General features: G+C 40.3%; 1 protein-coding gene and 1 long non-coding RNA gene across 2 annotated transcripts; one reads left to right on the forward strand and one right to left on the reverse strand.

Moving 5' to 3' along the window:
- Window positions 1–1,582: 1,582 nt before the first annotated feature.
- On the forward strand, window positions 1,583–10,116 carry RNF4 (ring finger protein 4). Its single transcript, XM_026847108.1, has 7 exons — window positions 1,583–1,741; window positions 2,248–2,368; window positions 3,095–3,174; window positions 3,680–3,689; window positions 5,234–5,399; window positions 7,516–7,564; window positions 7,899–10,116. Exons 1-7 carry the CDS (start codon window positions 1,733–1,735, stop codon window positions 8,046–8,048), a joined length of 585 nt encoding a protein of 194 aa, XP_026702909.1. The 5' UTR covers window positions 1,583–1,732; the 3' UTR covers window positions 8,049–10,116.
- Window positions 8,163–13,964, reverse strand: LOC113479311. Its single transcript, XR_003398224.1, has 2 exons — window positions 13,837–13,964; window positions 8,163–8,317 (listed from the first exon to the last, which is right to left on the reverse strand). It is a non-coding gene; the product is annotated as an uncharacterized LOC113479311 (long non-coding RNA).
- Window positions 13,965–14,217: the final 253 nt, after the last annotated feature.

Genomic DNA, 14,217 nt, shown 5'->3' on the forward strand with positions numbered 1-14,217 from the left:
TTGGGCACAGTGGGGTAGAGTGTGCAAAGAGTACCTGGATACAGAATATTATGAAAATGGTTGTGTATGTGAGTCTTGCACTGAGGAGGCAGGAGACTAGAAGTCAGCTCTCAGGTTTCTCTGATAGTACACTCTGAGCCTTAGTCATCTTTATCCCAAGTGAGAACATAAGGCTATTGCTCACATTTGCAAGAAAAAACTCTAGAAAACTATACATATAAGTTTTTTTTTTAAAAAACATTTTAAAATCTTAAAACAATCGAAACTGATAGGGCTAATATTGGGAGGAGGAGTTATGCATAACAGTTCTGAAAATTTCATCTACTGTGACCAGAATCTGCCTGGGGCCTCAGTGATAGTTGTCTGGCATATAGCAAGTGGTCCAAGTTGAGGGGGGAAAAAAAAAAAAAAAAGCAAGCAAAGCACGTTGACTTAAATTTTAGCTTTTGCAATCCAGTACCGGTTTTAAAGTGAAAAAATGGGAGAAATTTGAGTGGCATATTGTGTTGCTTAAAACTGTTCAGAAATATTTTTGGGCTTAGTAAAAGTACTGAATTTAATGTAAAGATTTTTCTCAAGCATGTTTTGTTTCAACAATGTCACAATTCAGTGTTAGTGGGTCTCTTAAAGTGACTGACTTAAGAAATAAAAAGAGAAAGTTTAAGAGGAAAAAAATCAGTTGGGTTTCCTTTAACTCAAGGTTATGATTCAGTACCACTATCACGCCATCTTACTGCACGGTCTCCATGTTTCTTAATCTGAGAATAGTTTAATAGTATGTATGCTGGCCATTGCAATGTAGATCAAGGTCAGCATAGGGAAAACAGTTCTGCATTCTTAACATCACTGTTTTTTTCCTTGTCCCTCTACTATCTCCCCCTCCTCCCCACCCACCTCAGGTCATCTTTGTGTGTTGGACAGGGAACTGTATCAGGAGCAAGCTTTAAGATGTGAACTTCAGTACCATATCAGCTACTCATATGTGCCTTAATGCAGTTATTTCCACTTAGCAGTTCACTGTCTGGTGGGCAGGGGCTTGTACACCTACACTTATCACAGAGTAGCTACTGTAAACTTGTAATCTCTTGCAGATCTGTGAGTATTCTAAACTGAAATTTCTCTGCTGCGCTTGCTTTAGATTCTTCTCGAGCTGTTCAGCTCCCACCTGTTCGAATCTGGAGATGGGTTGGAGAAGAGAACTGTGTTTATGTGGAATTTTTTGTTCTCTGAAGATGGCTGCTTATGACACAATTCCCAATGATTCCTGCCCACATGAAAACATTATTATCTCAAGAGTCAATCTGTTGCTTTCCAGTCAAACTTCACTGGGATTCCTTAGTATTGTTCTAGTTTGCAAACCAACTAGCTTGTTACTCTGTTTAGTTTGGGAAATGGGTGAGAATGACAGGCTTCAGGCCCAGCTGCAGGTGTCTGAGGCTCAAAGACCAAACTCTGGGACTTCCCCTCTAGCTTTGGACAGAAACTGGTGCCCCAGGCATGGGAGTCTTGGAGAGGGGGGGGTGTGTTTAAGAGGACAAGCATTCCCAATAGGTAATCTTCTCTCTTCTTTTCTTATAGGTTTGGAAGAACATTGTTCTCAGACCCTGAGAAATCTGGACTCCTGAAGTGTGCTACCAAAAGGACTATAAGGAGACTTGTAGCTTCCTTGCAATTACTATTTTGGTGTTTGTACTTTTCTTACTTTTTCTGTGGTTTTAGAGCAAGAAACACCATGAGCACAGTAAGTATTTTACTACTCAGTGCAAACCTGATTCTTAAAACATGTTTTTGTGGTACTTTTAGAAATTATTTTAAGAGTTTGTAGTGAATACACTGGAACATAAGCATATTAAAACTTCATGTTCTGTGATACTTTAGGTTTCTAATCTCTCTAGGTGCTAGAATAGTTCAGAAATGCTTACAATGTGGGTAAAAACCCTAGGTCAGAGTGATTGCAGTGGCTGGCTGCAAGCTAGCATCTGATACAACTGTGAACTAGTCTTCCAATTTGCAAACCATCACTATATGTTTTTTCTTTGTGAGCCAACTGATAAGACATCTGGAGTGATGTTTTGTCCTTGATACAATGTGTCCAGGCAGGAATGACCCATACCGCCCTTTGATGCATATTAGAGCCTTTCCAGGGAGTGTTTGGAGTATTCTTGTGTGCTTTCAGTGGTGCTGCAAAGGTGAGGGCTACATTAATATTCCTCCTCAATAGAATGCTAAGGCTTTGTTCTCTCTTAGACTCAACGAAAGCGCCGTGGAGGAACAGTTAATTCCAGGCAAGCTTGGAAACGAAACAGGCTGATGGCTTCTACTGCAGAAATGGCTTCAGAAGCTGAGCCAATAGAACTTGAAGAAAGCGGTAAGCTTGCTTTTTAACTCAGTAAGAACATAAGTGAAACCCCAACTCTCTAGAAGCAATTTAAGGCATGTGTTCACCAGTTTCTAGGCTGTTTACTCTTTTAAAAAGCATCTAGTATGGCATCTGTAAACAGCAAGCCTACGGACAACTGGTTTTCTTTGTTCTGAGATGCATTACCTTCAGCACTAGTGATAGATGAGTTGTATAAGAAAGGGACTCCGGCGCTGCTCAAACTTCTGAATGTCTACTCTGAGCTGGGAGTCACTGCAGCTGCCACTATATATGGTGGCAAAGTTTGGGAATTCCTGGGTTTTAAGAAGATAATTTAAAGGTTGCCATTAGTCGTGCCCTGTCCCTCAAGGGAATGTTAACAGCATAGTATTGTGAAATTATTTTATCTTATAGGATTCATGTTTTACTCTGTATGATGAACATTCACCTATGTCAGCTGAATAATCTGTTGCTGTGTACCTCCCACGAGCTGTTTTCATACAACAAAACTGTGTGAGGAGCTCAGCTGCTGTTCCTCTCACATTGCAACTTGCAGAAAACAGTGATGGTAATGCTATACATGGACTTTTGAGGGCAAAGCTTGAGTGAAATGTTGGATATGTTCCTGAAGAGAAGAGGGATAGAGCAAGGTTGAATCTACCTCAGCCTGGTTCGTAATGGAATTTTATTCCTCTGTGATCTCTGATCTTGATTCTAACATTTTCTTTTTTTCAGCTGGTGAAGAAGTAGTAGATCTCACATGTGAATCTTCTGAACCTGTAGTCGTTGATCTAACTCACAATGATTCTGTTGTGGTAAGTCGTGAATGGCACACTTATCTAAATCTTGTAGTCAGGTTAGTTTTCTGTTGTGGTCCCTGGTAAGATCTGGCTTTAAGGATAAGTTTAAGTTCGAAGTTGACTTGTCAGTGTGTGAAAGTCACGTATGACAGGTCAACACAGAAGCTGCTCTGGATGCGCACTTGGAAATAGCGAGAAGGTAATGTAAAATAGATTGATGAATACTGAAACTGGGGAGCAGGGAGGAGGGTGTTCAGGTGGTTCATAAGCTGCCTCCATTTCTGTCCCTTGGCAGCAGTGTGAGCAGAACCAGAAGCAACCACTTGTTTTCAGAGCAGCAGCTAAGTTACTGCTACTTCTAACATTTTTAATCAAAACCAAGAGCGGGCTACCTTGCCATTCTTGGTTTGTTCAGTTGTAATTGCTTAGCTTATCTGGTGTTTGGATGTAACACTAGGGGTGCACACCAAAGTCTAATTGTATTTTCTTTTCTCTCCCTTACCATATATATTGATGCAAGATTGTTGAAGGTGAGTTGATGTTTTACAATTGATAATGGAATTGTCCTAAAGTTGGGGGTTTGGGGTTGGTTTTTGTCCTTTCCACCAAATTCAAGCAGAATAAGTTGAAACTGCATTTACCAAAAGGCAAAGGACAGTGCTAAAGTATCTGGGCAGTGTCTTAGAGAAGAGATCCCATCCATGTTTGATAATTGCTATCAGAGCTTGTAGAAAGTAGCTGAAACAAAATATATCCAGACTTTTCACAATATGTGTTCTTACTTTCCAAACAGAGAAGTTCTGTAAGCCCCAATTGGACAAAAATTTTGTCACTTTTTAGCACTGGAATGTCTGCTTTGAATAAAAACAAATGCCTGTATTGCAGTGAAGAAACTTAGTTATTTGTGGTTATAGCATTCCCTTTCATTATCTAGTCTAACACATCTCAGATTTTGTACTGAGTAGTATTAACAAGTGTAGATTTTTCTCCAGTTTAGGTGGTGTAATAATTATAAGTTTTAAGAAGTTAATCCTTTACACCTTTCAGACCTTGTTCTGATTATGATACCTGAGATGTATTGGTATGTTGTTCACTGCTTACTTAGAATATAATCTGTTCTGTGCTCTGAATGGAAGAAGAGCAAGTAAAAAATAGTTGCAGTAGAAGTTGCAGCTGTGTACTTATGCAGGAAGGAACTTTAATTTTGTGGTGATTTCTGTAATTTTAATTGATTAGTGCTTGATTATTGTTACATGTACATGGGAGTTGCAGAGATAAATCATGCAGTTTCTAGTTGTTAAAAAGCAAATAGCAATTCTTTATAACCTTTGGATGTTACAGACCAGGCAGTTTGTTGGGTTTTTTTTTTATCTCCTTTTATCTTGGGCATTATAACTCCATTTTCAAGTTACCTTAACTCGGGAGGAAGATGGTGAAAACGTCTAAGGAGACAGTGCTGAAAGTAGTACCACAGACAAAATGGTACAGTTTAGCATCATGCCTGCATAAAGCAGTGAGGAACCACAGCAGCTCTATAATTTTTAGATTTAAGTATCTCTTCCATCACTTCTGAAACTTTCTGAACAAAGCACTCTGTGTTTTACCAGGCATTTCTGTTGTGTATCTGCGACCTTGTCATGCTACTCAGAAACTTGACTTCAGCCCTCCCTCTTTCCCTCCCTCCCTCCCATCACCCAGCAATTGTTGCAGCTTCTTGACATGGTATTGTAGCATTCTCTAAGAATCAGGAGAGGTAGCTTCCCTTTATAGGGGAGACTTATTCACAGGTAGCGTAACTATATGAAACATGATACCGAGAATCTTTTAAGACGATGTTTAGCTGTTTGTAAGGTGCATAGAGCAAATGTTCTGTGCTAATGTGTAGCAGAATATTCACAATGTCTGCTAGTGTTCAGTCTTAATATTTAGGAAACTAGTTCATTTAGGATTGTTTTTAACCCAGCTAAGTGTGATCCATTTAAAACATGAACCGTTACAGACTATTTATAATCATGCATTTCAAGGATAAATCCAGGGAGATATATATATCTCACTTACCAAAATTAAATTACAGAGAATCAACGACAAAGGAGAAATCTTAGACTAAGAAGCCAGCGACAGTCTGACAGCTGTGTACTGAGTAGTGATGATGAAGATGAAACAAGAGATAACGATGTGTACATGACAGATAAAGTGTCTCAAGAATTGGGATCACTGGAAGATGAAACTGCAAGTTCAAAGTATGTATGCCTTATGGCCTACCAAACATTGAATTTTGTTTTTCTTATACATTAAGGACTAAACTATATTGCTATAGTCTGTCTTATCTTTGAAGTCTTAACTTATTCTAGTTCCCTTTTTTCAATGAGTACATCACATTTTGCATGATGGCCAAATGATACTGTTTGAACTTGAGGACTCAAAGGCAGCCCAGGACAGATCTACAGCTTTGCATACAACCTTAAAGATGAGTGTGGGGGTATGTCAGGGAAGGAGGGTTAGTCCCAGGCCATAGCTCGTAATTGCACTTTTCATGATAAGCTCTAGTAGTGATGTTAGATATGAAAATATTTTCATTGATGTCAATGAGACTTGGTATCACAAGACCAGCAGGCAGCAGCCTGGCATACTTGCAAGGAGATTGTGGAGGTAATACTGTTATGGGCCTTGTTCTGTCCCATGTATGTCATGGAGCTCTGGCAGTTTTGCATATGAGATGGTGATCTTGCTGTTTGGGTCAGGTGCCTGCATGGTAAAGACCCCATTCTGCAGAGAAACAATGAACTTCTGCTGGAGGAGCACTCCATTGTGTTAATAACGATGTGATGTATTAGATTAATTAAATGAAATCAGGTGTCCATGTGAGTAGGGAAGACAGAGAACATGAGAATTGTGGTATAAGTATTTTTTAAGTGTTTGAGGGAGTGGGGAATACAGGTATTAATTATTAAGTCAAGGTGCTTTGAACCTTTTAGGGTACCGGAAGGCAATGTAGGAGAGAACTTGGGTATGGAAATTTTGGGTGCCAGGCTTTTATGCCACCTGAAGGGCTTGTACTAAAACAGTGTGTTTTGCCAATGGATTTGTAGATTTTTTTTCAATTTTAGTGGTTAAGTATGTAGCTGAATGAATCCCACTAATTAGTTAATATAAAAACAAAGTTTTGTTCCACCAATCTCAAGCTTCTCTGTTAAAGAATGTGACTTCCTACTTTGTTTAGGTAAGGCTGAAAGAGCTTAGTGCTGCAGCAGTTAATATTGATAGAAAGGTACTCATGCTGGAGATTGCCACAGAGCCATCTACAGAGTTACTCTGTGATGTTAGTCTACTCTTATATGAGGGTTATCATCAATTGTAATTAATTACTGAGTTGGTATTATAGCTGCTTCATAAAGAATTTGAGCAGTAAAAATGGGAGAATTAATGAACTTAAATTATGTATGTGAAACTAGGGGATAGAAGGTAGTAGTGCTCACTGACTGACTTCACAGGATAAAAGATATCTCATGCTTTCTTTTCCTGTTTAATAAATTACAAACTGTTGCTTGGCGTAGGTGGTGACATAACAGCACCAAGTGCATATGGTAAAGATTTATGAAAGCAGCTTACTGTGATCATTTGAAATGGAGGTGAATTTGTAAGAGTGGCAGGAAGCTCTTTCTGATAGAGAACATTAGTCAGCACTTATGGTGTGCCATATTCCTTACACGGACTAGCTATGTCTTTTAGTAAGTGTGGATGTAATACAGCTGTCCTGCTGGCTGAAGGCAGGCGAGGTACCTCTCTGGTGGTACTAGCCACCAAGTTTGTCCTGCTCTAAAGTAGAAATTTATTTCTGCGAATTTCCTCACAGTAGGCTGTTCCTGCCCTGTGTTTAAGAAAAGAGTTCTTAGTATGAATATGTTACTGGGCTGGGACGTTGCTAAATTGGAATAGGGGATGTTTTAATTTTGGACAAGCTCTTTCCCTTACAGAAAGAATAGTTTCCAAAGGACAGCTAGATGCTTTTGTCATAAACCTCGTATTTATGACCTGTTGAAAATTAACACTATCATAGGTACACTGCACAGACCTGTAGACTCCTGTTACTTGTCATAATAGAGCAGGGTGGCCAACAGCACCTTCCCCCTAATGGAAACCAAGATGTTGTTTCCTTTACCTAAAGGACACCCTGACTACTTATTAAATGCAACAGACTGAGAGAGTTTAAAGTATGCAGGGAACTGCAGATGAAATGCATCATGGCTAGCCTGTGCAGTCAGGTGATTATGTGACTTTTCATGTATCGGAAACCCTTCATGCACGGTGACATTAATGGATGCATGTTCTTTCTGGTTTTGTTCTCTCCACCGCAAGGCCGTCTGGTACCGTTAGCTGTCCGATTTGCATGGATGGCTACTCGGAGGTAAGGATCCACCTGTTGCTGTTGGGTCTTTTGTTGGAGGGAAGATGGGGCAGAGGATGAGCAGCGCAGCTCTGCTGGGTTACGTGCCAGCCTGAAGTACAGACCTTGGTTTGAAGGTCAAGCCAGCTTGTAACTCCAAGATACTTCTTAGTGGTGCGTGTAGAGAGAGAAACACTTCCCGGGAGGGCACTGAAATAAAGATCTTAGTGTTCCTTATTGTTATTGCAGTAATGTACTGATTCCAGATACGCCCAGTCCTATTTGCCTGGTGCCAAGAGACCAGCACAGTTGAATTCCCTACTCCAAATTTCTGTTGTGGATTTTTCTCTTCCAGATTGTGCAGAGTGGACGTCTGATTGTGTCAACCAAGTGCGGCCACGTTTTCTGCAGCCAGTGCCTCCGCGATTCCCTTAGGAATGCCAACTCCTGCCCAACCTGCAGGAAGAAACTCACTCACAGACAATATCATCCCATTTATATATGAGTACTTGTGTTTCTCAGGACAGACTCAACTGGATTTTTGGGGAAAATGTCATGTTTTCAGTGCTCTGAAGATTTAAAGAGCAGCAGGTTGTGCACACATCCAAATAAAAGTGGGTTTTTTTGAGAATGACTTGTACATATATAGACCGCTTTTTTTATGGTCCAAGCTGCTGCTTGTCATGTCCCTCATTCTAGTGTTAAATTAGGACTGTCTCTAAACTAGACCAGCAGCCTATATCAGAAAGGAAGCAGCTAATCCATTTCCTTCTACTTTTTTAATGCTTAAATAAGAGGGGTCTGAATATTTTGTTATTTCTCACTCTTTAAATTATTCCCACCATCTCATACAGATATGGAATAGTTAGCGCTCAGAATACAGATGAGCAATTTGCCATTTCATTACACTTTTCTTTTTATCCTGTAAGAAGCTCATGACTGTATTGCTTTCTGCTATACCATCTTTGCCCGAGTATGTTCTGTAATGATGAATTGTTTTATCATCAGTCAATATCAAATTGACAGCCACAGTAATGCAATAAAATAACTTGCTGTTAACCAGCAATCCGTTTTTTTAAGCAGAAGGCTTGAACATGTAGATGTCTTTATGAACTCCATGAGATCAAAAGAACGTAGACAGATTGCAGTGTGTACAATGTGAAAATACTTCTTTGAATGTTTTAACTGCCATGAATTCCTGTATTTAAACCACAACACTGAATCTCTTTTCTAACATGATGAGATGGTCTCTTGGGTTTACTACTATTCTATTGCGCTCTCTCATGATAACTAAAGAGGACATAGTCTTCTCTAGGCTTGCTAGTGATGAATGAGAAGCAAATTCTATGCTGTCCTCTTGTCAGCTGAATACCAAACTACCTACAGATCTTCTTACAGTATCAAGTGTACCCAGCATCATGCTTAAAGTTCTGTGTGTTCACTTTGCTGTTCTCTTCACTTGTTATACTGACACCTGACTGTTTTTTCCCTGGTGTATAGAATTAAAATGTATTGCCATGGGTTTAGGAAGTGGAGGCTTTAAAAGATGTTTGGTATCAATCTTGACTTGGCAGCTTTTGAGAGAGAAGTTTAATCTCCCTTTGCCTTGAGGGTTGTCCAGCTTCCTTTAAATGTGCATTTTTAAGAAAGAAGTCAGATACATGTCCTAAGAGAGAGAAAATTCCCCTATCAAAGCAGGAATACATAGGTTTATGCAGTCCCCCCCTTTTTATTTTTTTCCAGGACTGAGTTAGAAATGTCTGCTTTAAACCTGTTACAGATAAAATCTGCAAGCTGATGTGGAACCCCAGGTGAGGTGATATAAACAGTATGTAATTACAGTAATTACATGTAGGTGAGATGATAAAAAAAGAGTATGTTATGATCCACATCTGCAGTAGCTGCATCTGTGAAAAAGTCCAAAATTAAATTTGGACACTGTTGACAGTCAGTTGGTTATGAAAACCACTAGAAGCACCACTCTGGTGCAGCACAGTTGTAGGCTGCGTTTACTTAACATTGGTATCTGATGTGTTTGCTAACCTGTCCGAGGGGTCTGTAGGAAGCCTTCAGCTAAAGCAGCTCTTCTAATTAGCTGTCTCAAGTTCTGCATTGAAGATTACAACCCAAAACTCAAGGTTTTTTTTAATTAGGATGTTGGGGGATGCTTCTAGATGTAGTAATACAGACAAGAGTTTTGTTCCATCAAGGTTAGTTTAAGGAATGCGATACCTTCCCACCCTGGTTTGGAATAGCCTTGGTTTGGTGCTCTTATCCGGAATATGCAGTTTCTGCATTGTGGCAGTATAACTGCTAAAAAGTTACACATGTTGAGTTACTGTGTGCTCCCATTGGTAATACAACCTACAAGCAAGGACTACAGCAGTCTTAGAGTAGTGCAGTGACAAGGGCTGGCATTCGAGTCCCAAAAAGCAGATAACCGATGAAACAATGCTAAAGATTGCTTAAAGCGTTAATTGCATGAAGAGAAGCAGCCCAACATTAAAACTGTCAGGATACTTAAGGGCCACAGAAACAGCTTTCTGCTGTTTCTGGTACTTAAAGGGGGGGGGTGTGGGGGGTGGGAAATTATGGCCAGTTTTCCTTGGGTAGCTCCTGTAGGAGAGGGAGGATAAGAAGATTTAAGAGATTGCCTCTGGGAGGAGGGCGAGTCACGTATCCATGCATCTTTCACAGTGTCCTAGCCATAGCCTAAAATGACTTTGCACAACTCCCTCCATGTAAATATCACTTTATAGTTTGTGTCTCAATAAAGAGATCTAATTCAAATTTAGACATCACAAACTATAAAATATTTAACAAGGAAGTTTTTAGCTTTTGTGTACCCTGTGAAGTGCCACAAATTTTGTGCATCTCAATTTTAAGTCTCAGTACATGGAAAAATACTAAATTGCATTACATGCTTTATATAGAGAGGGGGGAAAAAAAACACGCAATACATTTGAGTTCCAGTGCTGTTTCACTTTGGCAAGAACTGCTAGATAATATAAAGATTTTTTCGTTATGTAAATGTATGTCTTGTTGTATATAGTTCAATTTTTCCTGTATTTAATTGTATTCATGTCTGTCTGTCCCATCTATGTTGGACTCTGCTGGTAGGCAAACAGTTCTTTTAACAGGTGAAAATAAAACTGTTGATTTGATCTGTCAGAAGCGCTTGTTGTTTTAATCACACTGTATTAATTGGTTTTTTTTGAGGAGGAAAAAAAAATACCTCCCCAAACCTGTTCTTTTGGTCAGGATGTGTTGTGTGGGGTGAAGAAGGGCGCTGCCTGGGATGGGAGTGGCAAGGGGATGCTGGTGTCAATCCTGGAGGCACAGGGGGATGCGGGGGGGGATTCCTGAGTGGGGGAACTACCCCCAGAGAGGGCTCATGGCACAGTGCAGCGGGGTGTTGGGGTCTCTCCCTGCTGACAAAGCTCCCCTTGCCTGTTGCAGGCACACGTCAGGCATGTAGGGGTTTGAAAGTCCCTGTAAAGCTGCTTTGATTTCTTTTCCAAACAAACTAATTGCTGTTGTCCTGATGGTTTTTTCTTGTCCCTCTTATTTGCCTTTCTTACTCAGTTTTTTATGAAGCTTCTCCACGTTAAGGAGAAGGAGAAAAAAAAACCCACAAACCACAAAACCCACAATCATTTCAGGCTGGCCATCTATGTATGTGTAAGCAACTTAGAGAGCATGTCCACCAGGATTGTTACTATATGTAAATGCCCTCTATCAGAGGTCTACTGGAAATCTTATTGGTTCCCTTGGTCTTAGAGCAAGTGTTTTATGATGGATTTTATGTTGCTGCTAATTAAGCTCATTAAGTGTATATGTTTTCTACTGGTCCTTGTTTACAGCAGACTGCTGCCTTTCTGCATCTTGTGGTTGCATTGTTCTTCCCTCTTTACCCTAGTGCTGGTGATGCTGGGAAAGTTTTACTTTCTGGAAACAAAAGGGCTACCTATTTTGCAGTATTTCAGAATGAGTGTGCAAAGAGAACTGACACTACCTGGGCACAGAATGTTAGGGAAATGATTGCTGGGTAAGTCCTGCACTGAGGGTGCAGGAGACAGAGTCAGTTCCTGGCTTTCTCTAGCAAGCAGCAAGCTCAGAGCCTTAGTCTTCTATGTCCCTGTTGAGAACATAAGGTCATTTTCTCAGATTTACAAGACTATATATGTAAGTGTAGACATTTTTTTTTAAACATTTCCTGTCATGTGTAGCAGAAATCTTAATGATCTTCTCCCTAATTTTTCCAGCAACTGAAGGTTGGACTAAGAGCTCTGTAGTTCCCTGGGTCTTCCCTCATGCCCTTCTTGAAACTGGAATAGCATCAGCTGGCTTGCAGTCAGCAGGGTCATCCCCAGACCTTTGGCAGCTGATGGAGAGGGGTCCTGCCATAGCAACCTCTGCCTCCTTCAGTGCTCTGGCTGAATCCTGTCAGCCCCCATGGACTGGTGAACACTCAGCTGATACAGCTGGTCCCTTACAATTTCAGCATCCACAAATGGAAAGTCTCTCTTCCTGTACTTGTGGTCCTCTGTCTCAGGGGCCTGGGCAGCTGAAGGTCAGTCAGTATTAGTAAAGACTGAGGCAAAAAAAAAGCATTCAGTGACTTCACTTTTTCTTCATCCATATTAGTCAGGTGACCTTCAGCAAGTACTGGTCCAATGTTTTCTTTATCTCTCCAGCTTTTGCAATCCAGTGCCAATTTCAAAATGGAAAAATGGGAGAAAATTGATGAGTGGTGTACTGTACTGCTTAAAACTGTGCATAAATATCCTTTTGGGCTTAAAGATTTGTGATTGAAGAAATACAGGGGAAGTTGAAGTGAAAAAAAAAAATCAGTCAGGCTTCCTTGAACTCAAGGTTATGGTGGACTACTAGGGCCATTCCATCCCCCTGCATGGTTTTGGTGTTTCTTAATCTGAGAACTGGTTAATAGCCTGCTAAATAGTTTTGATCTTTCTACTGAAAGAGGAACAACAACAACAACAACAACAACAAAAGGCCAGGGCAGAGATGTTTCATGCTTTTGGATGACATGTTTCTGTGTCCATTGGTGCTTTTGTCAGGTCTTGCCTGAAGTCACTACAACTATTGTTTAGAGAAGACTAATTATCTGGAAACTACCAACTCCAGAAATCTGGCATTAGGCATGACTTCATTTTGTCTTTGAGGCCATAACATGATGTTGTAACACCTTGACAGAAGTCCTGTACCATCCCTTTTCTGGGACCACAATGTTCATGGTCTACATAGAGTAGACAAGGGCCTATACCATCTGCAAGAGTTTGCCACCTTTTAAGATGATGTAATGATCCAGAGCTGTGATGAGAGCAGTGAGCTAAATCTTCTCGATTGTGCAGGACCATGGAGGACTCACATAGTCAAGCTGCTTTGTCTCAAAAGCAGTGGATTATCCTGCGTTTCTTCCCACTTGTTCACTGAGGTTTGCTTTGTCACAGCTCAGGGAGCATCTTTGGCCCATTCCTGGCTGTGCCCTCTTTCTGAAGGACTGTGTGCTGGTCTTTGCAGCATAGGTCAAGGTCACTGTCTGGAGCAAGTGGATTTCTGCCTTGTCTTCTTGTTTTGTTTGACCGCAGTAGAACAGGCCTTCTAGTAAGACTTACCTTTGGATTACACTGCTGAACTATTTTTAAGGTTTGCCAGGGCTTCTGTGCTGTCAAACTTGTAAAAAACATATGGGGACAGGGAATTCTAGATGGTTTCATACCCCTGGAGCAAAAAACAGCTGTGTGTCAAAGAGGCGGGTTTTTTTAAAGATGGATTTGTAACAAAGCTTCCTGTAGGCACAGTCATTGCACGCTGACTTGTCTGTTAAGGCCTTTGGTCTTTTGTGCAGTAAAATGCAAATTGTCTAGCAGGCTTGATTCTGAGGCTTTATAACCACTTTACTACTTTTATTAAAGAAAACATTTTCCTTACTAATTTGTAATGCTTTGTCTTAGAAATTTGTTATTTGGCTTGTTTGGGGTCCCCCTACTGACTCTCCCCGGATCCTCACTGTGTGCTGGACACATAGTAATTTCACCAGGAGCAAGCTTTAAGATATGAACTTCAGTACCACATGCAAACATTACCTCCAGAGTCAACCAGTTGCTTTTCAGTCAAACTTCACTGGGATTCCTTGATATTTTTCTAGTTTGCTAACAGACTAGCTTATTCCTCTGTTTAGTTTAGGAAATGGGTAAGAATGACTGAGGCTTCAGGCACAGCTGCAGGTGTCTGAGGCTCAAAGACCAAACTAATCCATTTCCTTCTACTTTTTTAATGCTTAAATAAGAGGGGTCTGAATATTTTGTTATTTCTCACTCTTTAAATTATTCCCACCATCTCATACAGATATGGAATAGTTAGCGCTCAGAATACAGATGAGCAATTTGCCATTTCATTACACTTCTTATCCTGTACGAAGCTTATGACTGTATTGCTTTCTGCTATACCATCTTTGCCCGAGTATGTTCTGTAATGATGAATTGTTTTATCATCAATCAATATCAAATTGACAACCACAGTAATGCAATAAAATAACTTGCTGTTAACCATCAATCCGTTTTTTTAAGCAGAAAGATGAGCAGACACAGAGGCTGTTTTGATGGGTGAGTCCCTTCTCATCTACAGTAATATATTTGATACTTCAACAG

This window comes from Athene cunicularia (assembly GCF_003259725.1).
Source record: "Athene cunicularia isolate RWA chromosome 4 unlocalized genomic scaffold, athCun1 chr4_part1, whole genome shotgun sequence".
Classification (NCBI taxonomy): domain Eukaryota; kingdom Metazoa; phylum Chordata; class Aves; order Strigiformes; family Strigidae; genus Athene; species Athene cunicularia.

Excerpts from the sequence above, each read along its gene's own strand:
- RNF4 (XM_026847108.1), top strand. Across the intron at positions 2,369-3,094 it reads AATAGAACTTGAAGAAAGCG|CTGGTGAAGAAGTAGTAGAT; the intron begins GTAAGCTTGCTT and ends TCTTTTTTTCAG. Across the intron at positions 7,565-7,898 it reads GCATGGATGGCTACTCGGAG|ATTGTGCAGAGTGGACGTCT; the intron begins GTAAGGATCCAC and ends TTTCTCTTCCAG.